The sequence below is a fragment of the Dendrobates tinctorius genome, unplaced genomic scaffold (assembly GCF_039654945.1).
Source record: "Dendrobates tinctorius isolate UK_male_01 unplaced genomic scaffold, ASM3965494v1 ptg000035l, whole genome shotgun sequence".
In the NCBI taxonomy this organism is placed as follows: Eukaryota; Metazoa; Chordata; class Amphibia; order Anura; family Dendrobatidae; genus Dendrobates; species Dendrobates tinctorius.
Window position 1 is genome coordinate 36898503 of NW_027361703.1, and position 17370 is coordinate 36915872.

Consider the following 17370-nt stretch of genomic DNA (forward strand, 5'->3'; position numbering starts at 1 on the left):
AGTTAAATGTCCTGAAAGGACTGCCCAAAGCCCTATTTCAGGATACAATTAGTAGGGTACGCAAAAATGACCTGACAGATTCCCTTTAATGAATTTGGAGCATTGTACTCCAGCAAGCTCTTCATTAAGACTGGTGTACAGGAAGAAAGTAGCTTCACTACTACTTGGGATTCAAGAGACATAATTACACAAAAAAGGGAAGACATGGGATATTTAATAAACAAATGAACGTGTTTAATTGAACATATCAATATACATACACTGAAGACGGTATTAAATACAAACGTATCCATAAAACAGATACTCAGATGTATACCGATAGTAAGTTAGTGGGATCTCCATTATTAAGGCGCCTATCAGGTTCCTGGTGTTTTTTTAAAGCAAGAGCAGTGCTGCAGGCTATACCTTTCGTTCATAAAAAACATAGGTATGAGTAATCCAGCAATACGAGCAATGCATAGAGAAAATATTCTCTACTTACTGCATCTACCTTACTTTATACTGCTATGGCCAGATTTGGTTCTGAAAGCAAAGTGTCGAAAATTTCGTAACAGGTTTGTTCTCTGCCTCCATTACAAGAATTATATGATTTTATGCAGCAGTCCATCCAGGGATGATCACCTAAAATGAAAAAGTTAAAAATAAGACATCATATATTATCAACAGCAACCTTAGAAGCACACACAACAGCAGCCAAATTCCTGTCAAGTACATCATGGTAAACATTTTACATTTTCAAATCAGTGGCAGATCAGAGCAAGCGACTGAATAATGAACATAAAAGGACAATATACATCTTAGGGTTTGCAGCAGGCACATCTGAAATAAACCTGTGATATCAGTATGTGATATTTGCATAGAGTATGAAATGTTGAATAAAATACTTACTAATTTGTTTTGTAGATGGACACAATACACTCATGATTTTATGAAGTTTTTCTTGGAGATCCCCATCCAAAAGTATCTCAGAGGGAGAGATCTGAAAGAATTGTTCCTATGATTGTACAAGAAAGATAAAAATAAATATTTACTAGCTAAAAACACAAGACCAATGCCAACTTCATGCTAGATCACATTTAAAGGGAACCTGTCAGGCTCCTGAAGCCTCAGAAACTGCCCAAGTACTATTTAGAATATGAATACTGCTTTCTAAAATATTGTGCGATACCTCAGGCAATAGCATTAAAAGTATATGCTTTCATTCCCCTCTTCTTCGGACGTAACTGACATCTTGGGGAAGAAGGAACAGCCGCAGCTCTCACTTCCTCTGGATGTCAGTTACGTAGAAAGAGGAGAGAGAAGCCAGCAAAGATTGGCTGCAGCCCCGGAGAGCCAGTGCAGACACTGCAGGAACCAGTGTATAGGTGTTATTATTTTACTAAGGAGAAACATAGGGATTAGGAAGGCATTGTCTTGAGTAGTGACACTACTTTTTATAGGCAGAGGACCACAGCACATCTGTCAAGTTCCTGCTAAAAAAAAGCTAAATACCAAAATGCTGTCAGCAGTTTAGGCTTACATGAGAGGATACTGGGGGAAGGGAAGAAATGAAAGATAACAGTCATACTAGTCGACAGGCAAAATAAAACAAAAAACACCTTTTAAAAGGATAAAGAAAGTCATACTCACAGCATGCCGCCACAAATAAGCATTTAGAGATCCAGTTTCATCTTCAAGAGTGAGAGTCATAACAAAAAGATGTGAAAAGACTTCAATGCCCAAAGCTAAATCCAACGAAGGAGATTGTATGAGAAAAGATAAATCAGAATAATAGGGTATTTAAGCCAATACATCAGGCCACATTAAGTAAACACCTATTAGATAAATACAACTGTATAATTTTTCTTTTTTAAAGGGACAGCCCATTTTTTAAATACCATAGGCCAACTTGTAAAATGAAAAAAATTTTATACTCCCCTCCCACACAGGTGCCTAAATCCAGTGATTTCGGTACTGGGTCTCTTGGCGATCGCATGACTGGTATGCCATGTGAGTGCTGCAGCTGATCATCAGGTGCTGAAAGGCTGTAGTGCTCACACGGCATTACCATGTCAATCAGGAGAAGTCATAGCTGGAGGAATAGTGCTGAAGTGGGAGATATACATACAATTTTTTTATTTTACATGGGGGTGAAGGTTGTGCTATAGCATTTAAAAAGGGGTTATGCAAGTAGTGGACAACCCGTTTAACACCTTCCAGACGTCCGCTGTAAATACATAACACGTTTTGGTTGCGGAAGTATGGAGTGGGCTCAGAAGAAGAGCCCAAACCATTCTCGGCAGTGTGAGCTAAAAATCTAAGATGACAATATTGAAAATGTATAGTTCCAAAAGTTACCATTATAGGTGCATATCAACCGCGCCGTGCGACACAATCACAGGGTGCAAATGGGTTGCTTTTGCAACTGGGGCAAGCTGAAGGGTCACATAGCTGCTATCCATAGCCCTTTTATGATTAAAGGATCAAAGGACTAAAAATCTCCCTCCCTAAAACATAATAATAATAATAAAGGTGGGATTGCATGTAGTTTTTTTTTGGCATTTTGTTGCACCTAGATTTCTTTGCCCTGCTTTTCTGTACAATGAACGGTAACATGAATAGCGTCAGTGAAAACTTCAACTGTTCCAGCAAAACACAAGCCTACGTTGATTAAATAAACAAACAAAAACAATGACTCTTAAAAAAAAAAAGGAAAAAACAAAAGTGCAAGAACTGGAAAAAAAAAAGGTCTAAACATTTGCTGTTATTTTGAGGACTCCTTTTCTACCACATTACCTCACTCAGTTATTTTATACAGTCGCTTGGGAAAGCATTCACCCCCTTGCCATTTTTTGTGCTTTGCTACCTCACAACCTGGAATTTCCTTAGTTTTCTTGAGGGTTTGCATCAGTTCATGAAAAGAACATGACAAACAAATGAACATTTGGATTTCTTTTAAGTGTAAAGGAAACAAAAAATAGGGCAAAATAACTGAAAACTTTGCACATTTCGCCACTGGGATTTTTGATCATTTCTCAAGGTAAAACAGCTCCTTCAAGTTAGATGGTTTCCTCTGGGAAAACGCAATCTTCAAGTCTGACCACAGATTCTCAATTGGATTCACGGTCTGGGCTTTGACTAGGCCACTCCAAAACAATTACACGTTTTACCCTTAAACCACTTGAGTGTTGCTTTTGCATTATGCTTTTAGTCATTGTCTTGTTGGAAGGTGAACCTCCATCCCAGTCTCAAAATCACTGACAGACTGAAACAGGTTTTGTTCTAGAATATCCCCTTGTATTTCACACCATCCATCTTGCCCTTGATTCAGACCACTTTCCCTGTCCCTGCTGCCGAACACCAACCCCACAGCATGATGCTGCAACCACCATGTTTCACTGTGGGGATGGTGTTCTTGGTGTGATGAGCTGTGCTGGTTTGACTCCAGCCATAGCCGTTACCTTGGTGGACAAAAAGTTACATTTTGGTCTCATCTAACCACAGCACCTTCCTCCAAACATTTGGGAGGTTTCCCCCATATCTTTTGGCAAACTCAAAACGAGCTTTACAATTTTTGTATGCAAGTAATGGCTGTTTTCTGAGTACTCTTCCTTAAAGGCCACCCCCAATGGAATGTACGGCTTTTTGAGTCATATAGACAGATATTCCAGCTTCTGCTTGGAAACTCTGCAGCTCCTTCAGGGTTACCTTTGGTCTCTGTGCTGCCTCTCTGATTAATGCCCCCCTTGCCCAGGCTGAGAGTTTTGGTGGGTGGCCCTCTCTTGGCAGGTTTGTTTTAGTACAACATCCCTTCCATTTGATGATAATGGATTGGATGGAGCTCCAGGCAATCAGTGATTGGAATATATAAAGTGTATGTATATTTATATATATATGTATATTTTATAACCCAACCCTGGCTTGTACTTCTCAACAACTTTGACCCTGACTTGTTTAAAGATCTCATTGGCCTTCATGGTTTTGTTAGCTTAGTGGTGTCTCTTGCTTAATGGTGTTGCAGCCTCTGTGGCCTTTCAGAAATGGTGTGTATATACTAACAGACCATGTGACACTTAGATTACACACAGGCGTACTTCCTTTCCATTTATGAAGGTAATTGCTTGCACAAGAGATTTTTAGGGGTTTCATAGGAAAAGAGGTGAATACTTATGGACCTGCCACATTTTTAGCTATTTGATCCCATAAATTTAATTTATGCCTACATTTTTCTCACTTCACTTTTCCAACTTAGACTATTTGATGTTGATGCATGACACACAATTCGGATTACAAAAATATACAAACACAGGTTGTACTGTAACAAAATAGGTAGAAAAGCCAAGGGAGTGAATACTTTTGTAAGCCACTGTATATTGTAGTTGAAACCACGGGCTATACATACTCATTGACAAAGCAAGCTTATTTTTTGCAGAACAAGCTGTAGAGCTAAATGAAACATTCATTTTACCATATAAGTTACTGAAAAATAGGAAACCAAACACCTTCCAAATGGGGTGATATTGAAAAAAAAAAAAAAAAAAAAAAAACACGAATATTTCAACACTACAGTTTTTGGCGTTTTTTTTGTTCGACATTCACTTTGCTGTAAAGATCACATGGTAACTCTGTTCTATGGCTTCACTAAGTATAACAAAAAAAACCCACATTCTTCTTCCAAGAGCCATAGCTTTTTATTTTTTAGTCCACATAGCCGTATGAGAGCTAGTTTTTTTGGGACAAATTGTACTTTTGAATGACATAATTTTATGTTGTGATCCACAGGAAAGCGGGAGCAATTTTGAAGTGCGTTGAAATTGCAAAAACAGTGCAATTTTGCACTTGTTTTTTGGGTTTTTATTTACCATAGTCACTATAAGGTAAAACTGAACTGACAACATGATTGCTCTGGTTACTATGATTACAAAGATACTAAACATGTAAGTTTCATTTATTTAAGTGGTGAAAAAAATGCTTATTTTTTGTTACCTAAGCTGACGTTTTTACTGATAGCATTTTGGGCTAGATACGATGTTTTGATTGTCTGTTATTGCATTTCATTGCAAAATAGTCATTTTTTTATTTTTAATGGGACAAAAAGGTGGGCGATTTGAACTTGGGGTTTTTTTTTTCATATTTTTAAGGTGCAATCGTCTAATCGCTTGTACTATGTATAATTAAAAGCATGCTCTCCTATGAACACCAACTATAGCCTGCCTTTCACAGTAGGATCCTCATGACAAGCATGGAGGTCTTCTGCAGACCACCAGCTGTTACGGCAACCCTTCGGAGCTCCAATATCACCTTACAGGACGCCCCCTCCCCCCTTGACAGTGGCATTTAACAAGTTAACCATTTAACAAGTTAACCCGAGGATGTTAAAGGCATATGCTGGCTGATTAAATAAGCCATCATCTGCTGGGAAGAAATATGGACTAAGCGTGTGAGCCTGCAACAATATCGGAGACACAACATATGATGTAAATATACTTCATATGTTGTCAAGGATTTAAACTAGAAAAAACATTTGACTTGAGCAGTCATTTTTTGGGGGACCATTTTTGATTTAGTAGGAGTTTCTTTTTCTTTTCCATTTGAAAATTCACCATATGGGAAAAATATTTCAGAAACTACAGTCATATGTTAAAGTTTGGGCACCCCTATTAATGTTAACCTTTTTTCTTTATAACAGTTTTGGTTTTTGCAGCAGCTATTTCAGTTTCATATATCTAATAACTGATGGACTTAGTTATATTTCTGGATTCAAATGAGGTTTATTGTACTAACAGAAAATGTGCAATCTGCATTTAAACAAAATTTAACCTTAACACACACATTGTATATATATATATATATATATATATAATATCTCACACACACACACACATACAGTGCCTTGCAAAATTATTCGGCCCCCTGGAACTTTTCAACCTTTTCCCACATATCTTACTTCAAACATAAAGATACCAAATGTAAATTTTTGGTGAAGAATCAACAACAAGTGGGACACAATTGTAAAGTTGAACGAAATTTATTGGCTATTTTAAATTTTTGTGGAAAGTCAAAAACTGAAAAGTGGGGGCGTGCAATATCATTCAGCTCCTTTACTTTCAGTGCACCAAACTCACTCCAGAAGTTCATTGTGGATCTCTGACTGATCCATTGTTGTCCTAAATGACTAATGATGATAAATATAATCCACCTGTGTGTAATCAAGTCTCCATATAAATGCACCTGCTCTGTGATAGTCTCAGGGATCTGTTTGAAGCACAGAGAGCATCATGAAGACTAAGGAACACAACAGGCAGGTCCATGATACTGTTGTGGAGATATTTAAAGCCGGATTTGGATGCAAAATGATTTCCAAAACTACATCCCAAGGAGCACTGTGCAAGCAATCATATTGAAATGGAAGGAGTATCATACCACTGCAAATCTACCAAGACCCGGCCTTCCCTCTAAACTTTCATCTCCAAAAAGGAGAAGACTGATCAAAGATGCAGCCAAAAAGCCCATTATCACTCTGGATGAACTGCAGAGATCTACAGCTGAGGTGGGACAGTCTGTCCATAGGACAACAATCAGTCATACACTGCACAAATCTGCCCTTTATGGAAGAGGGGCAAATAGAAAGCCATTTCTCAAATATATCCATGAAAAGTGTTGTTTAAAGTTTGCAACAAGCCACCTAGGAGACACACCAAACATGTGGAAGAAGGTGCACTGGTCAGATGAAACCAAAATTGAACTTTTTGGCAACAATGCCAAATGATATGTTTGGCGTAAAGGCAACACAGCTCATCACCCTGAACACACCATCCCCACTGTTAAACATGGTGGTGGCAGCATCATGGTTTGGGCCTGCTATTCTTCAACAGGGACAGGGAAGATGGATAAAATTGATGGGAAGATGGATGGAGCCAAATACAGGACCATTCTTGAAGAAAACCTGTTGGAGTCTGCAAAAGACCTGAGACTGGGATGGTGATTTGTCTTCCAACAAGACAATGATCCCAAACATAAAGCAAAATCTACAATGGAATGGTTCACAAAAAAACATATCCAGGTGTTAGAATGGCCAAGTCAAAGTCCAGACATGAATCCAATCGAGAATCTGTGGAAAGAGCTGAAAACTGCTGTTCACAAACGATCTCCCTCAATCCTCACTGAGCTCGAGCTGTTTGCCAAGGAAGAATGGGCAAGAATTTCAGTCTCGATGTACAAAACTGATAGAGACATACCTCAAGTGACTTGCAGGTGTAATCGCAATAAATGGTGGTGCAACAAAGTATTACGTTAAAGGGGCCAAATAATATCGCACGCCCCACTTTTCAGTTTTTGAATTTCAACAAAAATTTAAAAATAACCAATAAATTTTGTTCAACTTTACAATTGTGTCCCGCTTGTTGTTGAGTCTTCACCAAAGATTTACATTAGCATGATATGTGGGAAAAGGTTGAAAAGTTCCAGGGGGCCGAATACTTTCGCAAGGCACTGTGTGTATATATATATAACATATACACAGGGTGGTCCAAAAGTAGGTGGACAGAAAATAATAACATTTATTTTGATTTATATATAAAATTATATTTACTAACACAAGCATAATATTGACAATTACATTTTATTCTGAACAATAAAACAAAAGCCCATAAATTTTATCAACGAAGGTGTTCAAACTGTTTTCCATCACAATTTGCACAAGTCTCTTTGGGTATTAATTTCTTGAAATGTATCTCTATGTAATTTTTCAAATCACTGACACTTTTTGGTTTTCGACTATAAACTTTGTCCTTGAGTACTCCCCAAAAGAAAAAATCCATTGGGGTCAAGTCTGGTGAACGGCACGGCCAATCAAGTGGGCCTCTTCGGCCAATCCATTTATTAGGAAATGTTTCATCAAGATACTCGCGGACTACTCTTGAATAATGTGGCGGGGCCCCATCTTGTTGGAAATAAAGGTCGTTTGAATTAGGCTGTGGCTGTAACTGGGGAACAACTTGATTCATTAGAATTTCGAGATACTCATCTCCTGTGACTGTTACATGAAAAAAAATTGCGGACAGCATTGAGAGTAGAAGGTTATAAGGCTGGAGTCACACTAACCTGCGCAAAATACGGTCAGTATTTTACATGCGTAATACGGATGACAGACCCCTAAATAGTGCTCCGTATGTCATCCGTAGTCAAGGTGTGGTCGCGTATTTTGCGCATGTAAGCATCCGTATGTAATCCGTATGGCATCCGTATGGCGAGATTTTCTCGCAGGCTTGCAAAATGGACATATAATGGAGTCCTATGACAGGGTTTCTAAAAGACACCGGGTGCGTATTTCTCGCAAGTCACATGTCTGGTCCGTGTGTAATCCGTATTTTTTGCGCACCCATAGACTTGCATTGGCGTACTACGGCCGTAGTACGCTGACAATCGCAGCATGCTGCGAGTGGCACGGAGCGGAGGATACGGAGGAGAAATATACGGCTGGTGCGAGGGACCCCATAGAGAATCATTGGTCCGTGTCTAATGCGTGCTTTTTGCGCCTCTCACGCACCCGTATTCCTCGCCAGTGTGACTCCGGCCTAACTGTCTCTCCAGCTTTAGCACTATGGCACTTCATGACAAGCTAGTCCCCTGAGGAGTTCGCTTGGACGAAACGCGTTGGGACACCCGTTTAGGGAAAGTGCAGGGCATGTGCAATATAGGGTTAGATGTGGACTGTCCTTGTTAGGGTGGGAGTTTTGGGGAATAGATGATTGCTAGCCCCATAGGGACTGACAGGGTATTGTCTTCCCAACCTCTTGTTCCAGGGAATTTCGCTATTATATGATCCCTGAAGACTCCCATCCTTCCTTCAACTTTTTGGTTAGATTGTTCCAATTTTTTTGTCATTAATATGATCTCGTTTTTTCATACATATGTATAGCCAGCATTATGGGCTTTTAATATCTGTATTTCTATGTATGTGCATTTTGGGCCATGGCGTGTATATATAATGAATTTAAGTGGCCGTGTCCAAATATTTGTTTTGTTGTCTAATTGTATTTAGGTGACAATCATCCTTATATGGGTCGATTTAGGGCCTGATCTTTGTTGTATTATTAGGTACCTTCATCAGATCGACAATTTTAAAATGATTTTTGGCGACACACATTTTCAAAATCTTTTATTGAACAAAGTAAAAGTTACGTTTTAAATTTCACCGACTGCTGTATATTCCATGAAAAAAAATTGGTCCAAAAACACCAAAACTTGAAATATCACCCCAAACATTGACACCAGGCTCACTTAGTTGTTGCTCTAATGTTAAATGCATGTTGTCATTATACCAGTAAATACAATTATGTCTGTTAATAATATGGCCTGATAATTTGAAAGAAGCTTCATCACTCCACATAATGTTATAAAAAATTACTGGATTTTCTTCAGTTTTGCTACGAATAATCTCACTAAATTGCAGCAGCCTGTCTGGATCATCCTCCAATAAACCATGAATTAGACGTGGACGATAAGCTTTACACCCAATAGATTTCAGGATTCCCATGATGGAAGCTCGTGAAATTCCCAATTCTAAAGAGACTCTTCTGGTGGACTTTTTTTGGACTCTAAACAAATGTTTCAGCAACAAGTTGTTTATTATTTACTGTACAGGTTGTACCATGTTTGATAAATCTCCCCCTTCATAACCCTATTACACATACTGTCCACCTACTTTTGGACCACCCTGTATATATAAAGCTGAGTGTATGTATCAAGCCCCACCCACTGGCGGATAGAGAGCGGAGTTGCAGAGGGAAAGTGCGGGACGCAGGTGGAGTGCAGAGCTGCTAGGGAGAGAGCGGGACAGGGATGGAGAGCGGGGCTGCTGATAGAGCGGGACAGCGAGAGGAGAGCAGGGCTGCGGAGGGAGAGAGTGGTACGGCAGTTAGTTACTATGCCCTGTTCAACGTCGGGCTCTTCAGCTAGTATATACAGCTCTGGCAAAAATTAAGAGACCACTTTCAAATGTTCAGTTTGTCTGATTTTTCTCTTCATAGGTATATTTTTGAGTAAACTGTAAATTGTTCTTTTAGTCTATAAACTCATGACCAGTGCCGTAGCGTGGGGGGGGGGGGCGATCCACCCCAGGCGGCACGTGTGTGGGGGCGGCGCGGCAGCAATTCCTCTCTCTGGGAGAAGCGCGGAGACACAGTGCAGTGCAGCGGCGGGCAGGGAGCGATCACAGCAGCTCCGCTGCCTGCAAGAGGGAATAGCAGGAGCGGAGCTGCAAGGGTCTGTCCTGCTTCCTGCCCGGAGGCCGCGCTTCCTGTTTGACACAGAGGAGCGCCGCTGAATGACGTCATCATTCAGCGGCCGCTGCTGTGTGAGCGAGGAAGCGCGGGCGATGTTGCGGACAGGTGAGAGGTGGTGTCTGTGTGTGTATGTATATGTATGGGTGTCTGTCTGTGTGTGTGTGTGTGTGTGTGTGTGTGTATGTATGTATGTATGTATGTGTGTGTATGTATGTATGTGTGTGTGTGTGTGTCTCTGTCTGTGTGTGTATGTATGTATGTATTTGTGTGTGTATGTCTGTGTGTGTGTCTGTAGGTTAGCCTGGCCCTGGAGGAGATGGGGACATGAGAAGACCGTGATGGGGAGAGAAGGCCATGATGCCTGGGGTGACGGGAGAAGGCCATGAGGGGGTAATGGGAGAAGGCCATTATGGGGTTAATGGGAGAAGGCCTTGAGGGAGTAATGGGAGAAGGCCACGTGGAGGTAATGGGAGAAGGCCACGTGGGGGTAATGGGAGAATGCCACGAGGGGGTAATGGGAGAAGGCCACGAGGGGGTAATGGGAGAAGGCCATGATGGGGGTAATGGGAGAAGGCCATGATGGGGGTAATGGGAGAAGGCCATGATGGGGGTAATGGGAGAAGGCCATGATGGGGGTAATGGGAGAAGGCCATGATGGGGGTAATGGGAGAAGGCCATGATGGGGGTAATGGGAGAAGGCCATGATGGGGGTAATGGGAGAAGGCCATGATGGGGGTAATGGGAGAAGGCCATGATGGGGGTAATGGGAGAAGGCCATGATGGGGGTAATGGGAGAAGGCCATGATGGGGGTAATGGGAGAAGGCCATGATGGGGGTAATGGGAGAAGGCCATGATGGGGGTAATTGGAGAAGGCTATGATGTTGGTGATGCAGAGAAGGCAATGATGGGAGTGATGGGGTGATGGAGCAGGCAATGATGGGAGTGATGGGGAGAAGTCAGTGATGGGGTGATGGAGAAGGCAGTGATGGGGAGAAGACAATGATGGGGTGATGGAGCAGGCAATGATGGGAGTGATGAGGAGAAGGCAGTGATGGGGTGAAGGAGAAGGCAATGATGGGAGTGATGGGGAGAAGGCAATGATGGGGTGGTGGGGGAGAATGCAATGATGGTGGTGGTGGAAAGGGCAATAAATGGGGGTGGTGGAGGAGGAGGAAATGATGGAGGTGGTGGAATGGGCAATGATGGGAGAGAAAGCAAAGATAGTGGTGGAGGAGAAGAAAATGATGGAGGTGGGGGAGAGGACAATAATGGGATGCGAGGGGAGGAGGACAATGAGGGGTGTGGGGGATTGGGATGGGAGGAAGGGGGACTTATAATGGCCTTATGAACAGGGGGAGGTGGAGGAAGAAATTATCGCTTATTATGTCTAACACAGTCCCTTAGTATATAGTGTACTCACTATGTCTAACACAGTCCCTTAGTATATAGTGTACTCACTAATTCTGTATAACACCATCCTCAGTTACATAGTTTCCTCTTTTATTATGTATAACACCATCCCTTATTATGTATCATCCTCTCTAGTTATATATGATGCCGTCCCTTATTATATAGCTTCTTCTGCTGTTATGTATAGTGCTGTCTCTTACATAGTGTATTCTTGTTAATTTTGTTATTTACAGTGCCCTCTTTTATTACATAGTCCCCTCTCTTTTTAGATATAAAATAACTGCTGATCGAGGAGCCGGTGACCAAACTACCAGTCCATCAGCTCCTCCATTAGAAAGAAAGCTTTCCCATGCTCCATCAGCCATCATTGCATTATACAGCCAACAAGACAGTTATAAAAAACAGGGAGCTATATAATCCAATATGTAAGGGACAGTACTGTACATAACAAGAGAGGGCACTGTGTAAAGGACAGCAATATACATAATAAAGGAGACTATGTAATATATATACCAGTATGTGTGTGTGGCTATATAATATCTATCTATATAGACTGACATAAATTTTTAATGCTTAAATTTTTGTGCCAGGAGCAGTATGAAAGACTGGTGGCAAGCATGCCAGGACGCATGAAAGTTGTGACATTTCCTGCACAGGGGCCCTGACATTTCTTGCACAGGGGCCCCAAGCTGTCGGTGTCCGCCAAAATAATTTGTACTTTGGTTTGTTTTCTGTCACATTATTAAAAATTATTATTAAAAAAGCCATTAGGTCTTCATCCAGCATCATCAAGCTAATACATACATATATATATATATATATATATATATATATATATATAGAGCGAGAGAGAGAGAACTGCAAGAAGATGAAAGTCTAGAAATTTAGAAATAATAACAGCAGAGTTAGTAGCAGACTAAAAATTAGATATTTGAGTGTAGTGTGGGCTCTTTGGATGCTTCCGAATTATCAACGACCAAAGGGGCGGCAAATTTTTCGACCGCCCCGGGCGCCACAAACAGTGGCTACGCCACTGCTTCTGACATCATGTCTCCGAATCTCCAAGCAAAAATTTTGTTTTTTTTTTCTGACAAAGAAAAATGGTCAAAATTGAAAAAAAAAAAAATGCTTTCAGACCTCAAATAATGCAAAGAAATAAGTTCATAATCATTTAGACACAACAATAACAATGTTTTAACTCAGGAAGAGTTCGGAAATCAATATTTTGTGGAATAACCATGATTTTTAAATCACAACTTTCATGCGTCCTGGCATGCTTGCCACCAGTCTTTCATACTGCTCCTGGCACAAAAATTTAAGCAGTTCTTCTTTGTTTGATGGCTTTTGACTATCCATCATCCTCTTGATTAAATTCCAGAGGTTTTCAATGGGGTTCAGGTCTGGTGAATAGGCTGCCCATGACAGGGTTTTTTTTTTTAAACTCTATTTTTATTACAAATTTTTGTTTCCAAACAAAAAAGAAAAAGAAACCACAGATACAAGTCAAGGTACATAGTTGCATAATTTGGAGAAACACATCCTCGCAGCTATAATTGTAAACATGTACCCCTCGTAGCAGTCTGTCTAATAATCATTAACGTCTCACTTCCTCCCTATGATTACATATTAGAAGATCAACCTTGACCTTATTACCCCTATCCCTTCCCAACAATCTCTCCCGTCCCCCAAAAACCCTAAAACCTTTTCCTCCCTTGCTTTATAGAAAAAAAAACCTACTCGCTCACAGACCCTAAGACCTTCCGTCTTTGACTTTCTTTGGCTCACAGAAATCATTCGCTTCAATTCAGGCTTAATATTCCCAGTGTTCCCCCCAAGGATTCCCTGTGGTACCACGTTGTGTCTCTGAAAGGACCAACTATGTGTTGTATTTCCTCCTTATTACAGTGCTCCACAATATAATGCCTCCATTTTGTAAAAAATCTAGATGTTTCGCAAGACTTCCTCTTCTCTGCCTCTAACCTCTCCATTAGCATTACATGCTTCAGGCGTCCCGAGAGTTCTTTTATGGTGGGCATGTCCTTCTGTAGCCAGTATTTTAATAATAGTTTTTTCATGAGCATTATGATTATGTGGACGACCTGCGGGCCCCCCCCCCTACATGAGCATCGGGGGACCTTTCCCAGTGGTGAAATAAAACCAAATCTCTCGGGATTTCATCGCCCCAATCCCAAATGTTCTTTATATATTTTCTAACTGCACCCCACATGTCCGCCACCTGCTTGCAAATCAGCAGGCCATGAAGTAAGTCAGTGTATGGGGTATTACATTTGGGACATTTCGTGAGTCTTTCTGGCTTATCAGTGCTCCTTGGAAATTGGAAGGCGTATATTGCCCTATGTATTATTTTGAATTGAGTTTCTCTCCAGCTTTCATTAATAAGGGACTGGCGAGCTTTAGTCCACCCCTTCCTTATTTTGTCTCCAATAGCCCTGTCCTCCAGTTGCGATTCCCATTTTTTATAGAAGGTATCTGGATGACTATCTAAAAGCACCCCTCTCAACGTGCTGTACAGCATTGAAATAGACGAGAAGTTTTTTGCTGCATCCACCATTCTATCGAACTCGTTGCATGTGAACTCCGCCTGCGTGTCAATTAAGTGGGACATGATATGATACCTAATCTGTTCAAATTGTACCGTTTGAAATTTTTGGAGATCAAATTTTTCTATTATTTCGTTTTGTTTTAGCCATCTATTCTCTGTAGGATGAGTCAGATGAGCTATCTCCTGTATACCCCTGTCTCTCCATTCCTTAAACAATTTATTCTCTACTCCCGGTAAAAACTCTGTTATTCCACAATGGGAGGTATTTAGAAATTCGGAACGGAAGTTTGTATTTTTTTCTCACCGTCATCCAGGTGGCAATAGTATCCCGGAATATCAAAGAATTTTTGATTTTGGCTGGAAGCATCTTTAGTCTTGCGTGCAACAAGGACCTGAGATCCCAAGGTTGGGCATAATCCCTCTCTATGGCATAGGCCGAATATTTACTCTCTCCATGCAACCAGTTTAAAAAATACCTTGTCAGGCACGCTATATTATAGCTTCTAACACTCGATAAGTTTAAGCCCCCTTCCATCTTTGGAGTCATCAACTTCCCGAGACTTATGCGTGGTTTTTTGTTTCTCCAAATAAATTTGGAGAACGCAGAATTCAAGGATTTTACATCATTGTGTTTCAGCAGGAGTGGGATCGTTTGAAGGTGGTACATTAGTTTCGAAGTACTCATCATTTTAATAAGCTGTATTCTCCCTGTCAAATTTAATGGCAGGTCCTTCCACTTTACTAGATCATTTACTATATTTGCTATTAATGGAGGGTAGTTTAGTTTGTATATAGATGATGGCTCCCCCCCTATTTTAATGCCTAGATATTTAATATAAGATTTCGCCATGCCCACCCCCAATTGAGCTCTGTTTAATTTCTGTCTATTCGCCGCGTCCCACCTTCCCAGGGGAAGCAGTTCGGATTTAATCTTGTTAATTTTAAAACCCGCATAGTCCCCATATGTATTGATCGTTTCTATAGCCGATTCCACCTGCACAAAGGGATCCCTTAGGAAAAGCAAAATATCATCGGCAAAGAAAGTAGCGCGCACTGCCTCCCCACCGATCTGAATGCCAGGAAACCGCTGCGGGTCAGACAGCTCTCTCACCAAAGGTTCCAGAGCTATATTGAATAGCAGAGGCGACAAAGGACACCCCTGTCTTGTTCCCTTGGACAGTGGAAATCTGTCCGAGAGGAAACCCGGAATGTAGATCTGGGCCTCCGGCTTTGAATATATCTCTGTGATGTAGGTCAGGAAGGAGCCGCCAAAACCCATTCTTGCCAATACCTTGAAAAGCCATTCCCACCTGACATTATCAAATGCTTTTTCGGCATCGATTGTTAGTAGTGCTGGCTTTTCACTTGGAGTGGGATTGAGGTTTACCCTGTCCAAAACCAACATGACTTTTCGCATGTTGCTCGTTGCCGACCTACCCTTAACAAAGCCCGCCTGTGATTCTGAAATTAGGTGTGGTAATATGTCTGCCAATCTATCGGCCAGTATTTTAGACATTATTTTGTTATCTACATTTATTAAGGAAATGGGACGATATGATCCCGGCGACAGGGGATCCTTTCCTGGTTTTTGTAGAACTTTGATATATGCTAATTTGCTGGGCCTCGTCATAGGTTTCCCTTCTAGTATCCCGTTAAATAATTTTTCTAAAACAGGGGATGCTTCATCCTGTAAAATCTTAAAAAATTCTCCCGAATAGCCATCAGGGCCCGGGGCTTTCCCATTCCCCAAGTTCCTAATTGTCTGTTTAATTTCTTCTTGTGTGATGGATGTATTTAGGAATTGTTTTTGTTCATCTGATAACTTCGGGATATCTGGTCGGTCGAGTAATGTAGTCGTCGGTATTCCCCGATCCGCCTTATCCATATAAAGGTTCTTATAGTATTTTCCCAGAATACTGGCTATTTCTTTTGGTTTATTCTGTATGTTGCCATTTTGATCTTTTAGATGAAAAGGGCCTTGCGCAAAGAATCTATTCCTGACCATAGAGGCCATCAGTTTTCCTGCTTTATTTCCATATCTATGGAATTTGGCCTCGCTAGATGATTTAAATAATTGTTCCCTCTTTGCCATCCAAGTATTAAATTCTCTTTGTTCCATTAACCAGTTATCTTTATTTAGTTTGTTGGGGTGGCTTTGAAATAGGGTATAAGTCTGTCTGAGCCTGTTCGTGAGTGCTGTGTACTTTTCCTGTGTTTTTTTTTTTAAAGCTGACGTGTATGAAATTATTTTACCCCTCATGACAACTTTAATTGTTTCCCATAGTAGGGGTGAGTTAGTCTCGTGTGCCCTATTATCTTCTCTTATCTCTCCCCACCACTCCCTCAGTTTTAATTCGAAATCCTCGTTGTCGTATAAGTAACTAGGAAATCTCCATAGATAATCTGTTCCTCTAGGGAACGTATCTGCCAGTTCTATTATCACGGGCGCATGATCCGATATCACCAGATCGTGTATTGTAGCCGACAGCAATTTGTTAAGGATAGGCGGGGAGACAAAGAAATGATCTATCCTCGACCACGCATCCCTGGCGGGTGAATAGAAAGTGAACTCCCTATCCTGTGGGTGCAGATATCTCCAAGTGTCAGTCAGGCCCGTGTTTTTTAGCAATGGGGGAATTACTTTATCTTGGCCTCTCAGTCCCGGTGTCCCCCGTGATTCGTTTTTTCTATCCTCTAAGATATTCACCACCGAGTTAAAATCCCCCCCCCGATTATCAGATTCTGTGTGGGATCTTTCAATATTTCTTGTTCAAGATAATGATAGTATTTTTTGTTGTTTTCGTTGGGGGCATAAACGTTCATTATTTTGTATGTGTTACCAGATGCCGTTATGGTGATCGAGTGTAGCCTCCCCTCATGATCCGTTGTAGTGTTCACCATCTGGTGTTGGAAATTTTTATCTATTAAAATTAGTACTCCTGCCTTGTTATTAATAGCTGGAGACCCATATGTTTTGCCCACCCACAATTTTTCCATCCTCATGAAGTCCGACAACTCCAAATGTGTCTCTTGTAATAGGGCTATATCTGGCTTAATACGTTTAAGATGTCTAAGAATCATTAGCCTCTTCTGTGGGGACCTCAGGCCCTTTACATTCCAAGTAACTATCC

At 40.9% G+C, this 17370-nt stretch overlaps 1 protein-coding gene across 2 annotated transcripts in view; it reads right to left on the reverse strand.

The window, feature by feature from the left end:
- Positions 1-212: 212 nt before the first annotated feature.
- Positions 213-17370, reverse strand: part of POT1 (protection of telomeres 1) — a 123961-nt gene continuing 106803 nt past the window's right edge. For both annotated transcript variants that reach the window (XM_073573418.1, XM_073573419.1), the window contains 3 exons: positions 1630-1724; positions 889-994; positions 213-621 (listed from right to left, as the gene is read on the reverse strand). In XM_073573418.1, coding sequence (XP_073429519.1) covers positions 497-621; positions 889-994; positions 1630-1724 — 326 coding nt within the window. In that variant the 3' untranslated portion in view covers positions 213-496. The remainder of the gene's footprint in view (positions 622-888; positions 995-1629; positions 1725-17370) is intronic.